Here is a 15,691-nt window from a genome sequence, read left to right on the forward strand (position 1 = left end):
CCACTTCCTGTTAACAGGGTCGTGCCAACTGAGCCGTCTAATTTTTAATTTTCCAGTCGGCTAGCTGAAAGGGATTTCCGCCGCGTCGTTTTTGCCTGGTTTAAGCTTCAGCCTGGAGACACCTGTGCGTTTCCGTCGGACCGACCTGCCCTTCCACTTTCCCAGCCGCCCCTGCTCGCGGGCGCAGAAGCGGCCCCTCGGCTCGCCGTACGACCGTGATCCAAGATGGCCGCCCCCGTGGGGCACGGCCAGGGCGCGGCCATGTTGCCGCGGCGGAAAAACCGGGATCCGGTTGCCTTTTCTCTAGAAATGCCTCAGACCCTTGTTGGCCACCGTCCTGGGGTGCTGAGGGACGCGGGCGAAGTTTAGCGAAGTAAGTTCAGGCGCCGACCGGTCGCGGTGGTGTGTGGCGAAAATCAGGTCAGCGTCTGGGTGTGTTTGTGGGTCGGCGTCCGCCTTGGGTGATGCGGCTGGGATTCCAGCGGGAGGAGAGCGTGGGTGGACGTTCTTCCATGTCAGGGTGTGCGCTTGTCGGTGCCCCGGCCTCAGTCGGGAGGTGCCCTCGGGCTCGTGGTTAAAGATCTCTGGAGAACAGCGATCTGGTGCCCAGGGCACGTTTGGGGGCCGCTTACTCTCTGGGGCTCAGAGATTGCCAGCCGCAGGGTTGTGGCTGTGGAGAAGGCTGCATGTGGTGCGGATTTTGTTCGGGGCTCAAAGATGAGCTGTTTCGGGGTTCACGTGCAGGGGTCTCTGGGGGCTCACGGGGGCGCTGGTGCGAGTGTGGGCCGCGCCTGGAGGCCCGGGGCTTGGCCGGGGCGTGCTGAGCCCAGTCCCCGGCGGCGGCCACAGACGCGACGTGCGTTTGCGTCCCCCTTCTGCCCTGTCGCCCCAAGTCTTCAGCTCTAGTTCTTAAACCCTCCTTGGCATCCGACATCACCCCTTACTCTCGAACTTTCAGAAATCAAAGTTTTTGGCGGGGTGAATGATCCAGCGTCTCTAATAGCAGTTTCATATTTAAGATGCAGCCTTTTATCCTTTGTCCTGAAAGATTCCTGCACATTCCTCTTGGATATTTCTTTTCAGACTCCGACTGACACAAGGAAAATAACATCTCTTGTCACTGTAAATTCCGTTCCCAAGGGATAATCCTTGTCAAAATTTTATTACATTTTAGTTTGAGGCTTTTATATTATGTGCTTAATATTGATAATTCAGATAAATTGTGTAAATGGTACTATGATTTTCTCTCTTACCTTATTTCATGTAATAAACATTTACAGATTATTTTAATGTATGAACCTGTGGTATTGTGAGTGGAGTCGTATTCAGTGTTTGCATATATTTATATAAAGGTGAAATGTTTGAAATGTTTAGGTATCATTTTGGGGACATTTTATGATTATGCATTTACTCATGGATTTGTTCCCCTGCCTTTCATCTCCAATGTAGACTTTATTTTTATCTCAGTTGTAAGCCTGTTATTCCTTTCTGAGTCTCTTTTCCTTATAATTTTCTATAATATAAAAAACCAATTAACTTTAAATATCTCCTTGCTGCAGGGCGCCTGGGTGGCTCAGTCGTTAAGCGTCTGCCTTCGGCTCAGGTCATGATCCCAGGGTCCTGGCCCTGGCCCACATCGGGCTCCCTGCTCGGCGGGAAGCCTGCTTCTCCCTCTCCCACTCCCCCTGCTTGTGTTCCCTCTCTCGCTGTGTCTCTCTCTGTCAAATAAATCAATAAAATCTTTAAAAATATATATATATATATATATCTACTTACTGCTTGGCCACCCTATTAAATTCTTACTGTAGTGTCTTTCTCTCCACCTAACATTTTAGTATGGAAAATTTTCAAACATACAGAAATACTGAAAGAATGTTAAAGTATCCATCCATATACCTACCACCTAGATTCTACCATTAACGTCCTACTAGACTGGCTCTACCAGTTATCTAACTCTCTATCCATCCTCTCTTCATGAATCAGTCTTTTTTATTAGAGGAGGGGAGGGGTGGAGGGAGAGGGAGCGAGAGAATCCCAAGCAGGCTCCATGCCCAGCACAGAGCCTGAGACTGGGCTCCATCTCACAACCCTGAGATCATGACCTGAGCCAAAATCAAGAGTCAAGCCTAACCGCCTGAGCCACCCATACGCATCCTGAATCAGTCTTCTGTTGGTGCATTTTAAAGACAGTTGCAGTCCTCTACAATTACTCTAAATGCCTCTGCAATTACCTGACTAATAGAGTTCTAATAGCTTTTTACTTGTTTCCTTTGTTTCCTTAATGAACAGAGATCTTATTTACAAGTAGTCTTGGCCTACTGTGAAGTGGAATGAAAGTGAATTTTAGAATGAGTTGAATCTGATATTTATTATTTTTTTAAGATTTTATTTATTTGAGAGAGAGGGTGAGCGAGAGAGAGAGCACGAGCTGAGGGGCAAAGGGAGAGGGAGAAGCAGACTCCCCACTGAGCAGGGAGCCCAACCAAGGGGCTCAATCCCAGGACTCCAGGATCATGACCTGAGTTGAAGGCAGACGCTTACCTCACTGAGCCACCCAGGTGCCCCTGAAATGAGTCTGATTTTTCAATCCCATTGTGTAATTGTGACCTGTCTGTTTCCCTGATAGCAAAAAGAAATTAGAATCTCTCCCTCAGGTGTTGTTTTGAAGATTAAGTGAAGTAAAATACCTAAAATAGTGATCTGTGATGGCAGGAACCTAGTATATTTGAATAAAAAGGCTGATAATTTCCACATATTTATGTTTCTGTGCTTTGTAAAATTTGTATTTATAACTCATTTTCTCTCTCCCTGCCTCCCCCTTGTTTCTCTCTCTTTTTTTTTAAAGATTTTATTTATTTATTTATTTGAGAGAGAGAGAGAGAGAGAAACAGCATGAGAGGGGATAGGGTCAGAGGGAGAAGCAGGCTCCCTGCCGAGCTTGGAGCCCGATGTGGGACTCGATCCCAGGACTCCGGGATCATGACCTGAGCCGAAGGTAGTCGCTTAACCAACTGAGCCACCCACGCGCCCTCTCTTTTTTTTTTTAGTATGAAAACTTTTAAAGCTATGAACTTACTTTAATGATCTAACAATGGCAGTTTTAATTGTAGAATGCTGATAATTTTCTGATTTAAAATATAAGTGCTCTTATGAAAAATATAATGAAGAAAGTAAATGTCCTGTCAAATATTATACTGTTGCCAGTATTTCCTTTTCAGAAATTCTTAGAAGTAGATTTTTAAGTTACTAGCAATACTTTTATTGACTGTTTTAAATTGAATGTTAAGTTATTCCCATGAAATGTCCTGTTCTTTAACACTGACCTTGACCTATGTGTGCTTTAAGATGGCATAGAATTTTTTTATTTAAATGTTGTAACTAGCCACCTGACTAAAGAGGTATATAGATATGTTAGGTGAATACTGATAATTTGCCTCTTTTTTTAAAGATTTTATTTATTTGTCAGAGAGATAGAGATAGAGATAGAGCAAAAGCAGGGGGAGTGGCAGGCAGAGGGAGAGGCAGGCTCCCCACTGAGCAAGGAGCCCAATGCAGGACTCGATCCCAGGACTCTGGGATCATGACCTGAGCCAAAGGCAGTCGCTTAACTGACTGAGCCACCCAGGCATCCCCATTTGGTACTAATTTAGACTTAAACTCTTACTTACCAGTTTTGTTCCTCTTGACTCCTTGCTCCTCTACTTATGTTAGAGGATCCTTTCCTTTTGCTTGAAGAACATTCATGTTTGCTGTAACACAGGTCTTCTGATGAAGAATTTTCTCTGCTTTTGCCTGAAAATGTCTTTATTTCAGTTCTATTTCTAAAGAATATTTTTGCTGACTATCCTATATAGGTTTATACTTATAATACTCTACAGAGTATCAAGAAATGGATGGTAATGAGAAATTAAATAAGACCCTGCTTATTATTTGCTTAGCGCAATGTTCTCAAAATCAAAGTGTATGCGTCCTGGGATGTAAGAAGACTTTTGAAGAGGTAGATGGACATGCATGATTTAAAAGATAAATGGGGTGCCTGGGTGGCTCAGTTTGCTAAGCATCCAACTCTTGGTTTTGGCTCGGGTCGTGATCTCAGGGTCATGAGATTGAGCCCTGTGTTGGGTTCCGTGCTGTGCGTGGATCCTGCTTGGGATTCTCTCTCTTCCTTCCCCTTTGCCCCTCTCCTGCTTGCAGGTGCTTTCTGTTTCTCTATAAGTAAGTAAATAAATAAATAAATTTTAAAAAATAAAATAAAAATGTGTACATTTTAACTATCTGTATGTCCTCTTTCCTAAAATGGACCCACCTGAGGAGTCCCCTGCCACTGGGCGTCACACTCTTCTGGGTCTCTGTCCCACATTCCCTTTGACAGTCATACTACTTCTACTCTACAGAAGAAAGGTGTGCTTCCCAGACATTCTGAATGTCATGTTTTCTTGGCCCAGAGCACTTAATAAAAAAGACAGATCTTTTGGGGCCTTGGTTTAAGGTGAATACACAGCAACAGTGACAACATCTGGGCCTAAAGAGAATGTACCACTCAGAGTAATTTGCTTTCCGGCCTGTAGATGCTGGCTCCCCAGGACAAGAGGGATCAAGGGGAAAAGGAGGAGAAGATTCCAAGACTTAGGTAACATCATTTCTGGGGAAACCCTTGATTGGAGACTGAGACTTTTGAACAGAAATTTAGAGCTGATCCAGAAGAGCTAAAGACAGAGCATCCAAGTTAGCAGCTATTTCCCAAAATCAGAAGAAGATGATCCAAGCCCAGGTGACTTTTGGTTTCTTTTATTCTTTCCTTTATTTCTCAATGGATTAGTAGAGATCTATAAAAGAAAAATCGGCAATTAAAAGAAAAATTTAAATTGAGAATAGCAGGATCTGGAGAAATCGGGGCAAAGCAGAATCAGGAACCTGTTTTTCATAGGATTCATACTTTGTGATTCATGTTGGAATGAATATATGTGACTGTGTAAGACCCTGTAGGTCACATTAGCTGTCAGTGTGCTGAAAATATCTCTGACAGTCATCACAAGGGAATCTTGGTAAGTTTCATGGTAGGCATTACTGTGATCTGTTTCTACTGCCAACACTTCTGACACCAAATGTGAGTTTTTCCACTCCAATGACCAGTTCTCCAACTCTCCGGATACTGCCTGTCTACAATTTGATTCAATCTTGACACTGACTACATGGAGTTACTATCATACTCAAGTTTAAAGGGCTTGAGTATGATAAGGGCTCATTCCAGAAGCTAAGTACTGAGTGCCCAGGGTACCCATACTTCTGACTTGACTACAAATAGGCAGTTCCCACAGTCCCTTCGTTGGTTTTGATAATTCACTACAGTGACTGACATAACTCAGGAAAACACTTTACTTCACATTTACCAGTTTATTATAAAGGATAGAAGATGGGAACAGCCAAATGGAAGAGAGGCATAGAGCAAGGTATGGGAGAAGGGGCAAGGACCTTCCATGCCCTCTCCAAGCAAGCCACCCTCCCAGCACCTTGCTGTGCTCGCCAACCTGGAAGTTCTCTGAGCCCTGTAGTGTAGTGTGGGTTGTTTTTTTTAAAAAATATTTTATTTATTTGAGAGAGAGAGCATGTGCATGTGCGCAAGTGGGGGAGGGGACAGAGGGAGAGGGATAAGCAAACTCCCCACTGAGCGCAGAGCCTGATGCAGGGCTCATTACCAGGACCCTGTGATCGTGATCTGAACCAAAGTCAGATACTTAAACCACTGAGCCACCCAAGTGGCTCTGGACTGTTGTGTTTTTTTATGGAGGTTTCATCATGTAGGGGAGATTGATTAAATCACTGGCCATTAGTGATTGTCTCAATCTCCAGTCCCTCTCCCCACCCTGGACAGCTGGGATGGGGCTGAAAGTTCCAGCCCTGTAATCAATAGGTTGGTTTCCCTAGTAACCAGCCACATCCCTAGGTTTATCTAGGGGCCCACCAGAGTTACCTCATTAATATAAATTCATGTATGGCTGAAAGGGGCTTTTTATAAATAATGTAAGATGCCCCTCCCACCCCAACCACTTAGGAAATTCCAGGACTTTAGGAGCTCTTGTGCAAGGAACCAGAGATGAATACCAAATACAAACTTCTTATTATATCGCAATATCACAGGCATTGACTGTGAGGAGAAAACAGACCGGTTCCTTGAGGGATGTTAATGTTTCATGGCACATAGGTCTGAAGTGCACGTAGGTCTTTGATGGTTCTTCAGAGAGATGTTGTGGTGAGTGAGATCCTTAACTGCCCTTACTACTTAGAAATGTAAAAATGTATTTCTTACAGCTGTTGCTTCATTGTATCTATTGTGGTATTAACTCTGCCTAATTATATGCACACATACATATATATTTGTCTATGTACATATACGTGTCCATAAATATGTTCTTTATAGTTTTTTTTACAAATTTGTTTAATTATCTGTTAATCCTTTTGTTTTATACATGTTTTATACAGTTTCTTCTATTTTGTTTATTAAGCACTGAAATTAGTATGTATTGTCTTGTGACTATTACCTGCAGTCTATTCATTACTAGTTTTGGTATTAGCTCAAATGCTCATGGTGAATTTAGAAATCTGTATTATTTGTTTGCTTATAAATAAGTATTATATAGTTCAGTATTGGCAAGTAGATGCTCAAATATATATAGATTACACATATTCTTACACTAGGCAAGAGGATTTAGTGATACATATTACAGAAACTTTCTTAAATTTTCAAGTTTGTTGAATGAATAGAAGATTGCACAATGACATAATATTATACAAGATTTCTTCTATCACAATGTATCAAAGAATAAAAACCACCATTTCCTATATGGCAAAATGAGCAGAATAATTTCCTTTATCTGTTTTTTCCATATCATCACAAGAATATCACTTCATTAAACATAACTGTGTTATAACAGGAATCCCTGACATTTGATGATGTGGCTGTGGACTTCACCTGGGAGGAGTGGCAGCTCTTGGCCCCCGCTCAGAAGGACTTGTACCGGGACATGATGCTGGAAAATTATAGGAACCTGGTGTCAGTGGGTGAGGACAGCTCCCCTGTGTCACTCAGAGGGTGCTCTGCTAGTGGCTCTATCTCAGCTACTTAACTCTTTATTTATTTATTTTTAAAAATATTTTATTTATTTATTTGACAGAGAGACACAGCGAGAGAGGGAACATAAGCAGGGGGAGTGGGAGAGGGAGAAGCAGGCTTCCCGTTGAGCAGGGAGCCCGATGCGGGGCTTGATCCCAGGACCCTGGGATCATGACCTGAACCGAAGGCAGTCACTTAACCAGCTGAGCCCCCCAGGTGCCCCAAACTTAACTCTTTAATACTTTGAAATGGTAGATCCTCAGATCCTTCTCTTGCCTTAGACAAGTAGGTATAATGTCCCATCTTTTGAGAGAAAAGCCTTGATGTTACAGATGTGAAACCTATTTAGTCCCTAAAATGTAACATTATCCCTTCTTGATGTACCCCAGTCCACTAGGTCTTCTGTCTTTTCTCACGAACAGGGTATCAAGCCAGCAAACCAGATGCACTCTCCAAGTTGGAACGAGGAGAAGAACTTTGGATGACAGAAGATGAAATCCACAGCCGAATGTGCCCAGGTGAGCGAGAACTGCCAAGATGGGCGGCTGCAGTAGTATTCTGGTCAGTCAGAGACGGCATCAGAACTGTGGCAGCGTCTGAGGAAACGTGAACAGCCCCTCCCTGTATCTCTCTTCCCATATGAGAACGCTTTTTCTTTGTTGAAGTTTAGAGGAAAATATGCCCCTTTTTTTTCTTTTGAGACCGGATCCCTGTTTACTTTATATACTTCCTGTTTTTGTTTGCATAGTCATCTTCCTAGGATTTTCTTTTCTTTTTCTTATTATTTTTTAAAAAGATTAATTTCTTTTGAGAGAGAAAGCATGCGTGAGCATGGGGAGGGACAGAGGGGGAGGGAGAAAAAGAATCCTCAAGCAGACTCCCCGCTGAGTGCAGAGCCTGATGCAGGTCTCAGTCCCACAGCCTGAGATCATGACCTGAGCCGAAATCAAGAGTTGGATGCTCAACCAACCCAGGCACCCCCTTTTTAATTTTTTTAAGGATTTTTATTTTTAAGTAATCTGTATACCCAACAGGGGCCTTGAACTTACAACCCCAAGATCAAGAATTGCATGCTCCAGTGACTGAGCCAGCCAGGCTCCCCCTCCTAGAATTTTCTAATCTTCTTCTTGATCCACTGTGACAGTGTTTTTACCTGTGTTACCACCTCTCCTGCTATGAAAGTCCACTTTCCAGGCCTCTCTGGAAAGAAACAACTTTGACTTCATCACTTTTTTCTTACTACTTTGCTTGCCTACCTTACTAGGAAATAATGATTTCGTTCCATAATATCTAACCCCACCTTGGATGCTTTGTCTCCATGATAACCTGGTTTTTGCTGTGCGTTTATGTCGTTCTTTGGCTCCCCTCCCCCACTTTCCCACCAGAACCCTGGAGGTTCTCCATACTTCTGTTTTCATTTTCTTCTCAGTTCTCATAACTCTGAAAAGCTTCCTTTATTCCCGTGAATTAACCTTTTTCCCTTCTCTCAGACATCCAAATTGGCTTTTCTCTCTCTTTTTTTTTTTAAAGATTTTATTTATTTATTTGAGAGAGAGAGAGAGCACAAGAGGGGGGAGCGGGAGAGGGAGAAGCAGACTTCCTGCTGAGCAGGGAGCCAGATGCAGGACTCGATCCCGGGACTCCAGGATCATGACCTGAGCTGAAGGCAGTCGCCTAACCAACTGAGCCACCCAGGCGCCCTTGGCTTTTCTCTTAATATTGCCTAATGCATGCTTTCTTTCTATGTATTTTACCCTTCTTCATGGCAGTTAGCCTATGACTTCCCATTTTGTGTGTGAGAACGGGAATTATCTTCTCTCCATCCTTTCTTTTTTAAATTTAGGTTCTTTTTCAGCTCAACACAACTACACATTTTAAATTTCTCCCTATCCTGGCATTACCTCATTACCTTGAATGTTCTCTACTTGCTGAGCTTTCTTCTTTTTGTGGGGTGGGGCGGGGTAGAGGGAGAGAGAATTTTAAATAGGCTCCACTGCCTGACACGGCTCAGTATCACAACCCTGAGATCATGATCTGAGCGGAAATCAAGAGTTGGACACTTAACCAACTGAGCCATCCAGGTGCCCCTGAGCTCTCTTCTTAAAGGTCATTTGATTAACAAGAAAATATCTTTTTTTAACATGCTATATGATTTCCACCCAAACCACGTCATAACTTATGTCTGCTTCAAATTATTTTCTTCATGGTTTTGTTAATTCATATTTTCTTTTAGTTATTAGATGTTATCACTGCATTTATTTTCCTAAAGCTTTTGTTTTCACATGATTTTTTTTTTTTGTAATTCAGTCAATCATGCCCTGACACCGGCTGTCCTGATTTATTATTACTTTTCAATTTGTAAAGTGATGGCAAAATGGAATTTTGCCATCACTTTACAAATTGAAAACTAATTTTTTAAGACTTGAGTCTGATTCATTCAATTAGTTACAAATTGAAACTAATTTTTTAAGACTTGAGTCTGATTCTTTTTTTTTTTTCCTATTTAAGTATAATTAACATACAGTGTTATTAGTTTTGGGTATACAATATAATGATTCAACAATTCTATATATTTCTCTGTGCTCATCAAGATAAGTTGCACTTAACTCCCCTTATCTATTTAACCCATCCTCCCACCCACTTCCCCTCTGGCAATTATCAGTTTGTTCTCTGTATTTAAGAATCTGCTTTTTTGTTTGTCTCTTTTTGCTTTGTTCACTTGTTTTGTTTCTTAAATTCCACATATGGGTAAAATCACAAGGTATTTGTCTTTCTCTGGCTGACATATTTCACTTAGTATTATATCCCCTAGGTCCATTCATGTTGCAAATGGCAAGATTTCCTTCTTTTTTATGGCTGAGTAATATTCCATTGTATGTATACCACATCTTTTTTTATCTTTTTTTTCCAAATTTTTATTTAAATTCTAGCTAATTAACATATAGTGTAATATTGGTTTCAGGAGTAGAATTTAGTGATTCATCACTTACATATAACACCCAGTGCTCATCACAACTACCCTCCTTAATACCCATCATCACCCAGTTAGGCCATCCCCCACCTCCCTCCATCAACCATCAGTTTGTTCTCTATAGTTAAGAGTCTCTTATGGTTTGCTTCTGTCTTTTTTTTCCTTCCTGTGTGTTCATTTGTTTTGTTTCTTAAATTATACATATGAAGTGAAATCCTATATTTGTTTTTTTTCTGACTGACTTATTTCACTTAGCATAATACACTCTAGCTCCATCCACATCATTGCAAAAGGCAAGATTTCATTCTTTTTTTTTTTTTTAAAGATTTTATTTATTTATTCATGAGAGACAAAGAGAGAGAGGCAGAGGGAGAAGCAGGCTCCCAAAGAGCAGAGAGCCCGATGTGGGGCTCGATCCCAGGATGCCGGGATCATGACCTGAGCCAAAGGCAGACGCTTAACCATCTGAGCCACCCAGGCGCCCCAAGACTTCATTCTTTTTGATGACTGTGATACCACATCTTCTTTATCCATTCATGTCGGTGGGCATTTGGGCTCTTTTCCATAGGTTAGCTATTGTTGATAATGCTGCTATAAACGTCAGGGTGCATGTGCCCCTTCAAATCTGTATTTTTGTATCTTTTGGGTAAATACCTAGTAGTTCAATTGCTGTATCAGAGGGTAGTTCTATTTTTTAAAAAATATTTATTTATTTGAGAGAGAGCATGTGAGAAAGCACAAGCAGTGGAGAGGGAGAAGCAGGCTGCCCATTGAGCAGGGAGCCCAAGGCAGGGCTCGATCCCAGGTCCCTGGGATCATGACCTGAGCTGAAAGCAGCCGATTAACCGACTGAGCCACCCAGGTGCCCCAGGGTAGTTCTATTTTTAACTTTTTTTTTTTTAAGATTTAATTTATTTGAAAGAGAGAGCACGAGTGAGGGGAGGCGCAGAGGGAGAAGGATAAGCAGACTCCCCGCAGAGCAGGGAGCCCGATGTGGGGGCTCGATCCCAGGACCCTGAGATCATGACCTGAGCCGAAGTCAGACACCTAACAGACTGAGCCACTCAGGTACCCCGACATGAAGGCATTTTTAAAACAGTTTTATGCCAAGCTAAGATTATGAGAGATTACAGAATAATTCATTGTTCTTTTCTCTCCTAGAAATCAGGAAAGTTGATGATCCTCTGCAGTGTCACTTGCAAAATCGAAGCATTCAGAAGAGTGTGGAACAATGCTATGAACATAATACATTTGCAAATATTCTTAATCAGAGTGAAAGTCATTTCCTGTTAAAGCAAAATTATATGTTTGACTTATGTGAAAAACCTTTAAAATCAAATTTAAGTTTTGAAAGCCAGAGTATAAACTGTAACTCAAAGAACTCTACTGAGTTTAATGAAGATGGGAAATCCTTTCTGCATACTAATCATGAACAATTTTATAGTGTAATAAAATTTCCTGTAAGTGTAAAACCCACCAGCAATAATTCCCAGGTCATTAAGCAGCAGAGAACTCCAAACATGCGGAAAGCCCATGTATGCTGTGAATGTAGGAAAGTCTTTGTCAAGGTGTCTCAGCTCATTGATCATCAGAGAGTTCATACTAGAGAGAAATCTCATGGATGCAGTCTGTGTGGGAAGGCATTCTCTAGAAAATCCAGGCTAACTGAACATCAGAGAATTCATACAGGACTGAAACATTATGAATGTACTGAATGTGACAAAACATTCCTCAAGAAATCACAGTTCAATATACACCAGAAAACGCATATGGGACAGAAGCCTTATACGTGTAATGAATGTGGGAAAGCGTTCATCAAGAAGTGTCGGCTTATTTATCATCAGCGAACTCATACAGGAGAGAAGCCCCATGGATGCAGTCTATGTGAGAAAGCCTTCTCTACAAAGTTCAGTCTCACTACACATCAGAAAACTCATACAGGAGAGAAACCTTATATATGCAGTGAATGTGGAAAAGGCTTCATTGAGAAGAGGCGTCTTGTTGCACATCATCGAACTCATACTGGTGAGAAACCTTTTATATGCAATGAGTGTGGGAAAGGTTTCACCTTGAAGAACAGTCTTATCACACATCAGCAAACTCATACAGAACAGAAATTGTATACATGCAGTGAATGTGGAAAAGGCTTTTCAATGAAGCACTGTCTCATCGTACATCAGCGAACTCATACAGGAGAGAAACCCTACACATGCAATGAGTGTGGAAAAGGCTTCACCTTGAAGAGTCCTCTTATCAGACATCAGCGAACACATACAGGAGAGAAACCCTATGTATGTAGTGTATGTGGAAAAGGCTTTACCATGAAGAGTGATCTCATTGTACATCAGCGAACTCATACTGCAGAGAAGCCATATATATGCAATGACTGTGGGAAAGGCTTCACTGTGAAGAGCCGTCTGATTGTACATCAACGCACTCATACAGGAGAGAAACCTTATGTATGCAGTGAATGTGGAAAAGGCTTTCCAGCAAAAATACGGCTGATTGGACATCAGCGAACTCATACCGGAGAGAAGCCCTATAGATGCAATGAATGTGGAAAAGGCTTCACAGAGAAGAGTCATCTCAATGTACATAGGCGCACTCATACAGGAGAGAAACCCTATATATGTAACAAATGTGGCAAAGGCTTAACTGGAAAGAGCATGCTCATTGCACATTTGCGAACTCATACTGGGGAGAAACCGTATATATGCAATGAATGTGGGAAGGGCTTCACCATGAAGAGTACTCTAGGTATACATCAGCAAACTCATTCTGGGGAGAAACCATACAAATGCAATGAATGTGATAAAGCCTTCAGGAAGAAGACCTGCCTCATACAACATCAGAGATTTCACACAGGAAAAACTTCCTTTGCATGTACTGAATGTGGAAAATTTTCTTTGCGTAAAAATGATCTCATTACCCATCAGAGAATTCACACAGGAGAGAAACCGTATGAATGCAGTGAATGTGGGAAAGCCTTCACTACAAAGTCAGGGCTCAATGTTCATCAAAGAAAACATACAGGAGAGAGGCCCTATGGATGCAGTGATTGTGGGAAAACTTTTGCCCACTTGTCAATCCTTGTTAAACATAAGAGAATTCACAGATAGTCACTTTGGGATAACCTGTTGCCAGTTGTAGTCCCTCAAGATAATAGTATGTAATGAAGAATAACAATGCAAAGAATAGTATTATCTTTAGTGATCAATTGTGTCATATTTTATGTTGATGAAAAAATTTACAAAACAACTCACAGTCAACCTTGATGAAAATATTTTAGGACATTATACATCTAAAAAGTGTAGACTGAAATAGATTCTATGAATGTGACAGACTAGGAAAGCCATCAGTGGGAATTAGACGCTATCATGTGATCATCACAGATAATTTTTTTTTTAATATTTTATTTATTTATTTGACAGAGAGATAGCGAGAGCAGGAACACAAGCAGGGGGAGTAGGAGAGGGAGAAGCAGGCTTCCCGCCGAGCAGGGAGCCCGATGTGGGGCTCGATCCCAGCACCCTGGGAGTACTTCAGACGCTTAACCAACTGAGCCACCCAGGCGCCCCTGAATGAATATTTCTAATTGGTAGAACTATAACTGTGGGAGAACCTTTGCCCAGAAGTAAGACCTCAATAGATGTCAGTTCACACTAGACAAGTACTTTCCGGTGGCAATAAATATAGTAGGGCTTGAAGTAATATATTTGCCAGGAAATCCATACAGAAATAACTTAGGAACACATTCAATGTGGTGGACTTTAGCAAAATATCAGACAACTTAAAGGAAAGAAGCTTTGGGGAAATGATGAATGAGAGCATTCCATCATGTCTAAAGATAATTAACGGATAATACGCCTAAACATAATTAGTGGATAATATGCCTCACAAGCATTCAGAACAGGATACTTCAGCTTTATTTCTGATTGCCTTGTCATTGGTTTTATAAATTTTAAATAGTGGCAGTTACTCTCAGCATGGATTAAATTTTAATATGTACAATGCAGGAGTGTTCCGTGCCTGTGTCATTATATAATTAACTTTTGAATTTCTTTCATTCCAAGTTTAATTGTTATTACAGAATACTTAAAGTACTTCAAATTAAGTAATATATTCATTTCATATGTATAAGTCAATGTATTTGGGTGTTTAGCCAAGTTTATAAGCAGCATCAATTTTGAATTTGAAATAAGTTTAGAATCATAAAAACTGGAATATTTCAGAGATTTCCTAAATGCCCTTCAGCCAGCTACTTCCAAAGGTAAAATTTTACATAACCAGAGTTCATTATCAAATAGAGGAAAGTGAAATTATTATAATGCTTTTAACCACAGGATTTACTTGGATCTCACCAGTTTTAACATGGACTCATTTTTGTTTGTTTTTTACATACAGTTTTAAGAAACTTTATAACGTGTAGGTTTGTGTAACCAACACCACAGAATGTTTTGTCTACACAAACTCCCTCATGCAAACCCTTCATAGTCACAGTTTTCTGTGAACCTAACCCCTGGCATCAGAGATTCTGTAAGTTTGTCATTTGTAGAATATGAGGAAAGTCGAATCATTTAGCACTTACTCTTTGAAGTTGGCTATTTGACCTTGTGAGATAATAGAAAATATATACATTGGTCTCTGCCCCTGGTTCCTGGCACACACTCCTAAAACCCTTGTAAATTACTAAGTGATGAGTGCACTAGGGGCATTTTTTATTCTAATGAGGCAACCCTAGGTGGGCTTCTGTATGGCTTCTGGATGGGGACTGGTCACCAGAGAGACTAAGCCATAGAAACTTAGAACTTTCAGCCATGCCTTCCCTCCCCACCCCCTCCCCCGCAATGCTCCAGAAATGGGAGAAGGAAATTGAGTTAATAATTGATCAATTCTACCTGAGGAAGCCTCCATAAAATCCCCAGTGGTAGGTGAACATACAGGTAGGTGAACACATCCAGGTACATGGAGGGTAACATACCACAACTCCGTGGGGGTAGAAGCTCCTGCGCTTGGGACCCTTCCAGGTCTCACCCTGTGTATGTCTTCGTCTGGCTGTTCACCTGTATTCTTTATCATGGCCTTTAATAAACTGGTGTGAGTGTTGTCTCTGAATTCTGTGAGCTGCTCTAGCAAATTAATGGAACCAGAGGAGGGGAAGCTCCCACTTGGAGCCAAGTCAGAAAATGTAGGGAATGCGCAGGCCTGCTGCTTGCCATTGGCGTATGAAGTGGGGAGAGGGGTACACTTTGTAGGACTGGGCCCTTCACCTGTGGGGTCGACACTGTCTCCACGTTGACGGTGTCAGAATAGGGTTACATTGTAGGACACCCAGCTGGAGTCCTGGAAAATTGCTTGGTGTGTGGAAATCCCCACACGCCTTTGGTGACCGGAAGTGCCCTGTGGCCGTTGTGTGAATGAAGGAGACGCACAGGAGGAGGACAATGCAACGTAGATCGAGCGAGGAGCTCTCTGGGGTCTCCTCTGCTTCTGGACACCGGACTTACGCAAGCTGGCCGCACCCAAGTTCTTCCCGCCCAATGGCTCAGCGGAACCATCGACTTGCTGTTTCTCCCAAACTCGTGATTAGAATGCACCCCACGCCACAT

At 41.8% G+C, this 15,691-nt stretch overlaps 1 protein-coding gene across 4 annotated transcripts; it reads left to right on the forward strand.

Annotated features, from left to right (window-relative positions):
• The first annotated feature begins 86 nt into the window (after positions 1–86).
• Positions 87–15,197, forward strand: LOC118543240 (uncharacterized). Of its 4 annotated transcripts, none has more exons than XM_036104055.2 (6): positions 87–420; positions 4,569–4,771; positions 6,139–6,250; positions 6,933–7,059; positions 7,534–7,629; positions 11,244–15,197. In XM_036104055.2, exons 3-6 carry the CDS (start codon positions 6,227–6,229, stop codon positions 13,199–13,201), a joined length of 2,205 nt encoding a protein of 734 aa, XP_035959948.2. In that variant the 5' UTR covers positions 87–420; positions 4,569–4,771; positions 6,139–6,226; the 3' UTR covers positions 13,202–15,197. The 4 variants fall into 4 exon arrangements, with proteins under 4 accessions (XP_035959948.2, XP_035959949.2, XP_035959952.2 ...); XM_036104056.2 differs by having other exon boundaries at positions 87–373; XM_036104059.2 differs by lacking the exon at positions 6,139–6,250.
• The last annotated feature ends 494 nt before the right edge of the window (positions 15,198–15,691 follow it).

This window comes from Halichoerus grypus, chromosome 15, assembly GCF_964656455.1.
Source record: "Halichoerus grypus chromosome 15, mHalGry1.hap1.1, whole genome shotgun sequence".
Taxonomy (NCBI): Eukaryota; Metazoa; Chordata; class Mammalia; order Carnivora; family Phocidae; genus Halichoerus; species Halichoerus grypus.